The sequence below is a fragment of the Brassica napus genome, chromosome A2, assembly GCF_020379485.1.
Source record: "Brassica napus cultivar Da-Ae chromosome A2, Da-Ae, whole genome shotgun sequence".
Classification (NCBI taxonomy): Eukaryota; Viridiplantae; Streptophyta; class Magnoliopsida; order Brassicales; family Brassicaceae; genus Brassica; species Brassica napus.
This window is the reverse complement of record NC_063435.1, coordinates 1949031-1955030: the sequence shown is the minus strand read 5'-3', so window position 1 is coordinate 1955030 and position 6000 is coordinate 1949031. Positions and strand designations below refer to the sequence as shown.

Genomic DNA, 6000 nt, shown 5'->3' with positions numbered 1-6000 from the left:
CGCAATAAACTAATTAATTTTTTATATATCTTCTTTAAATCAGTACTGAATTTCTTTTTGGATTATGTGTTTATCATTTTTCGAGCATTTGATGGAACCTCCATTAATTTATTCTCCAGCTCACGAATTATTAGTATGCATAATCTTTGAAAATATATTGTCATGGTTGTTAATTATTCTCATAGACGATAAGAAAAAGTTATCATGTTTGGCAACCATGTTCAAACAAACTTTGTATTATAAATACAAAGAATAAATGGTTATATTGATGATTTTTATGAGCTGGCAAAAGTTATACTAGTTCTTAACTACATGAAAATGAATCACAAGTTGTAAAGGCTTGGATATTTTAATATGGATTTGACAGAGTAAGGTATTTTCTTGGGCTAAGGTATTTCCCACAATTAAATGAAATAAGTACACTTAGTTATATATACATGTGCATGTGAACCCACGTGGATATGAGCTAGAACAAGAGAACAAAACGGTGTGTCCATGACTAGGTGTAGCATGATTAATGCCACCTAAAAACTGATCAACAAGTAATACAGAAATCATAATGCTAATGAATTTTCTTCAGAAAAACAAAATTTAATAATTTATTTAGAAAGCAAAAACATATAAATACTAAAAGCTACCATTCTAGCATCTACAACATAATTAACTTCTACAATAAATGCTACTTAGTAGACACTTAGAGTTATAAACTTATAAATTGTTTTTGATGTCCATGAATTCAATTCGGAACATAAAATGATTTTGACTTATTTTGTCAGTCTGTCATCTCTAGGTCTATCATAGGCATATGACTCTTATTCTCGTACAACAGTCACTTAGCTAGTCTTAAGACTATTATTTTTTTAACATAAAATTTCATGATTTATTGATAAAAAGTTATTATTCAACAGGTTATACACCGTCATAAACCTTCACTAATTTATAATTTAAACACGTTGAAGTGTAGAATTCTAAGGAAAAAAATTTCAAAAAGCAAATTATATCTGGATGATATAGAAAATGAAACCAAATGCTTTTATTTTATTTTTCCGATAAAGAATTTTGTTTCCCTTGTATTCGGTTGCAGTTATACTGTCGATCTCATGTACTATTAGTATATGATCAGTACATGAGACGTTATAACTTAAATTTATTTTTAAGATATACTTCCCTGGTAAGAAGTCACAAACACAAACAAGTAAGGTTAGTCATTATGTTAAACAAGTTTTTCTTTTTAAAGTTAGCTACGCTAGTTGATCATGATATAGTTGATGAAACTTTAATGATATGCAATCAAACAAAATGGACCAAACATTTGAGGTGTAGATGTGGGGTATCATCACAATTCCCATTGATTTCGCTTAAACTTCCAAACTAAACCATAATCAACAACAAATTCTTAGCAAACAACATTTTTTACACACCAATACATTTATCAAAAGATAGTATATTCTAGGTTATATATAAAATGAAGCACTCAACTAATGTTTCCATACATTAGGTCCTTAAATGTTTTCTGAAACAAATGTACATCTTGATAGATACAATCTATAAATATATTAATTCTTAAAGAGTCTCATTCTAAAATTACTTTAAAAGGCTAAAAGAAAGATGAAGAAACTTTGTTTTAATAGCCTTACCAAATCATCTGAACTTGAATTTGAAATGTGTGGGGGATGGGGGATAACTTAGCAGATCCAACTAAGAAACTTGAATAGACCCGTTACCTAAAGTAATATTATTTCATAACATTTGTAATATTTTGTATTTAGATACTTAGTCTTAGTCACCTTTTAAATATAAATCTTGAAGTTGAAGAAATGTAGAAATACTTTGTCGGTAACTTTTTATGATTCCTGCCGTTTTATTGCATAGTTGGTTAGAAAAAAGAGTCAACCAATAGCTGGCGGCCTATAATATAGAAAACGAGACAATTTTTCCATTCCACACAATGATATATTTCAACAATTGATAAACTCGACACTAAAAAAATAAATCTTCAACGTATTTCACAACTGAGCTCAAGAATCATCGAACAAACTATTAAACAAATTCAAATTTAGACCAAACAATTTTGAAATCGATCAATTTAGACCCCACATTGAAAAGAAGAAAAAAGAATCAACCAGACAAAGGACTATGTGAACCAGATGAACGAGAGACCTCCTCAATGAGCCTGGTGACTTCAGCCATCGACGGACGACTATCTGGATACTGAGCAGTACAACTTATACCGATCTTCAAAAGCCTGATCATGTTCTCATTACCCTCAGCTTGATACCTAGTTAGCTCTGGATCAAACACATCCGAAGGTGATTGTTGTTCGGTGATAGATGAAACCCATCTCGGTAAATCTACTCCCTCTTCGTTTAGCTGCTGATGCGTTGGAGATTTCCCTGCAAAACAAAAGCCAAATTTAGAACCACATTTTGACCTAAAATGAAGTTTCCAAGAACTCTCTTTTAGTACCTGTGAGAAGTTCAAGAATGAGAACACCGAAGCTGTAAACATCAGCCTTTTGGGAGATTCTACGAGCATCGGTTACTTCAGGAGCACGGTAACCATCAATGCGGTTAGGTGTAGATGTAGGGCTGATCATAGGCGCAAGACAGTAGTCAGAGACCTTAGCCTCATAGGATTCAGACAAGAGAATGTTACAAGACTTAATGTTTCCATGAGATGTTGTCGCGTCACGTGAATGAAGGTAACTAATTGCCCTTGCAGCTCCTAGAGCTATACCAGCTCTTGTTTCCCAGCTCAACGGACTTCTACCACTTCCTTTGTTCCCTGTAAAATCACAAAGTATCTAACATTTAACTAAGAATCAATACTAAACAAATGTTCGAAAAAATCACTAAGCGGTAATTAAGCATTTTATTTAGGATTATTGATTAGACGCATATACTAAATTTTTTGAAAAATCATTATAGAAAAATTGTGTTGTTTAGATCCGATTTTGAAAACTCTACTAAATATTGAAAGGAGGAAACTTTATACCGTGTAAGAGAGCAGACAAGCTTCCTCTTGACATGTACTCGAACACAACAAGCTTCTCGTCACGGCTGAAGTAATAAGCGATCAATGCCACAAGATTTGGATGGCTGATTGAACCAAGAACCTGCAACTTCTCTTTAAACTCTTTCTCAGGCACAACCACATCTCTCAACCGCTTCACAGCCACCACTAATCCATGCTCGAAACTCGCCTTGTACGACGATCCAAACGCTCCTTTTCCAAGAACCTCCGCAGAAGCCTTAAGCAAACCGTCGAGATCGAACACGCCGAACGATTTCACGAAAAACGTCAGATCTTTACTGTTCTTAGCCGCACCGTTTTCAGATGAACCGTTAGCCACCGGAGGAGGAACATTCTCCACCGTCGTTTCTTTAGCTACGGCGGCTGGCACAGGAGCTGCTGCTGCTGCTTCGATGTTTCTCGACTCCACATTGTTCTCTTTCTTCTTCTTTCTGCAGAGACAGAACAAGATCAAGCAGAGCAAGATAAGCACGGCGACACAACCAATCACTATTCCGGCGATAACTCCGGCTGAAAGCTTGTCGCTTTTCCCCTTTCCGGCGACGGCGCAAGCGGCTAACGGCTTCCCACAGAGAGAGTTACCTTCAAAAGCGGTTTTGGGCATACCCGACAACGGATCCGGTATAGACCCGTTAAGCTGATTCGACGAGACGTTAAACTGCTGAAGCTTGAGCTTAATCTCCGGGATCGGACCGGTTAGCTGGTTATCTTCCAAGTAAAGAGTAGCTAACCGGGTCGCCGAGTTAACATTAACCGGGATCTGACCGGAGAAGTTGTTCTGAGCGAGGTTGATTCGGATCACGTTAGGTAAATCGAAGAGAAACGAAGGTATCTCTTCGGAAAAGGCGTTGCCTTGAAGGTAAAGGTAACGGAGGAGAGTTAGGTTAGCGAAATCAGCAGGGAGCGGACCGGTTAAGGCGTTGAACCGGAACGATAAAGTTTCGAGCTTGGTTAAGTTTCCGATTGCGATTGGTAATGGGCCTGATAAGCCCACGCCGGGTAACCGGAGGGCTGTGACCCGACCCGCATTGCATTGGACTCCTCCCCAAGTGCACGGAGGGGCGGTGAGGTTCCAGAGGAGAGGACGGCCGTGGACGCCGTCGCGGAGAGCGATGAGTGCTCGTCGGTCGGATTCTAGATCTGACGTGACGGCGGCGAGAGTGAGGAGGAAGAAGAAGACGGAGAGACCTAAACTGGTCTTGTTCGTCATCTTCTTTTCTTTTTCTAAAGTGTAGTTCTTTCGAACAGTGAGTGAATGGGTTTGTCTGAGATCGATCCGGATGTTGTCGGAAAAATCTTTGTGTGTTTTCAGACAATGTGTGGAACAGTGTTTGGAAAGAGAAAATGACGGAAGGAAATCCTCTCACATGAATTTCAGCTCTCTCTCTCTCTATCTCTTTCTCTCTCGCTGGCTTATATGAGAGAGATGATGAAGGAGCAGACAGAGCGAAAGAGAGCCAGAGAGGAGCTATAATTGCAGACTGCAGTGGTTGGAAAGAAAAAAAAGTTAATCGTTGAATTTCACCTTTTTACAGAAATCTAGAGAATCTTTCTATTTTAATACTATTCATTATATCTAATATTCTAATTTAAAGCAAGAAGGTCATCCAACAAATATTTTATTTGCTTATTATTGTTGTGTAATTTATTTTAGGTATAATGTAAATCTTTGCCCAAAAAAGGTATAATGTAAATCTAAGGATATATATATATATATATAATGGTTAATAAGTCTAATGTAAAATCTAGAGCGGTTTATAATAAATCTTATGGTTTAGGAAATGATTGGTAAGTGATTTGAGTGTTATGAAACAATCATTTTTTGTTATTCACATGAATTGGAAACTATCCATGTGGTTTACGGAATCACTATGAACTTAAAATTTAAGTTGATGACACATTTTTTCTAATTTATTTTATAAAGCATGATGCTTTAGTTTTAAAATTAAATCTATATCAAAAAAATTAGAAAAATAAATATATTGGCTTTAAAAATCGAGTTTTCTACAACGTTTATTTATTTAGTGCTTTGGATGTTATTTTTTTGAAAAAAGTGTTTTGGATTTCTTCAGAAATAAATCTACAACATAAAAAAAAATCTATAGCTATAAAAATCACAGCCTAATTTCTAAAGCAAAAAAAAAAAATTACAGCACCAACAATCTAGCCCTTAACATTTGTTACTTATAAACGTAGAAATATTATTCTCAACAAGATATGATACGTTAAATCGAAAATTTAAAGATAGTAAAATGTTAGTAACCCTATCAACATAGATGGTTACATAATAATGTAATATATTAACAGAGAACAGATATTACTAGGTCTTGTTATTATTACCCAGCATATTATTAACTTCCCAATTATGATATATTTCCTAAATATTTTGGGTCGACCAAAACAAAGGTAATTAACGGGCTTTCAATTCGTCCCAACTATTTGATATTAACAAAAAGCTTGTTATAAAACGCAAGCCCATCTTATTTTAGATTACAGCCCAAACAATATATTCATACAAACTAAAGAAACTGGGTTCTAAAATATATTATTACTTCGAAGCCCATTACTGCATGGGACTGATTTTCTAAGAGCAAGAGCATTAGAGGTTCAAGATGGAGGTTCACACGTTTTACGAGAAAAAAAAAATATTAAAAAAAGCAAAAGTGATGAACTCACTCCTTCTCACCTCTTCTGCATGATACCCTCTCTCCTAAAGTTCATCACTGTAGCGCGGGCCCCACGACACGTGGCGGCCCGCGATTGGTCAATTTTTTTTTTTTTTTTTTTTTAAAAAAAAAAAAATCAAAATGAAAAAAAGAAAAACTTTAATAATAAAAAATTAAGAAGGTGAACCCCAAAGGGGGTTCACTGATGCTCATGCTCTAAGGCACGATAACATGCATACATTAACAGATGCTTTTTTACTACTCAAGTAGTACTGTATATGTATATGTATATATATTATAT

General features: G+C 35.4%; 1 protein-coding gene across 1 annotated transcript; it reads right to left on the bottom strand.

Annotated features, from left to right (window-relative positions):
• Positions 1–1954: 1954 nt before the first annotated feature.
• Positions 1955–4515, bottom strand: LOC106354450 (probable inactive receptor kinase At5g16590). Its single transcript, XM_013794381.3, has 3 exons — positions 2995–4515; positions 2467–2784; positions 1955–2393 (listed from the first exon to the last, which is right to left on the bottom strand). Exons 1-3 carry the CDS (start codon positions 4241–4243, stop codon positions 2119–2121), a joined length of 1842 nt encoding a protein of 613 aa, XP_013649835.2. The 5' UTR covers positions 4244–4515; the 3' UTR covers positions 1955–2118.
• Between the last annotated feature and the right edge of the window lie 1485 nt (positions 4516–6000).

What these genes read in the sequence shown, in the direction of transcription:
- LOC106354450 (XM_013794381.3), bottom strand. Translation starts at nt 4,243, where the DNA reads ATGACGAACAAGACCAGTTTAGGTCTCTCCGTCTTCTTCTTCCTCCTC. An exon ending in CTTGTCTGCTCTCTTACACG is followed by an intron (nt 2,785 to 2,994) that starts GTATAAAGTTTC and finishes GTGATTTTACAG; the next exon opens with GGAACAAAGGAAGTGGTAGA. An exon ending in CATTCTTGAACTTCTCACAG is followed by an intron (nt 2,394 to 2,466) that starts GTACTAAAAGAG and finishes TTTGTTTTGCAG; the next exon opens with GGAAATCTCCAACGCATCAG.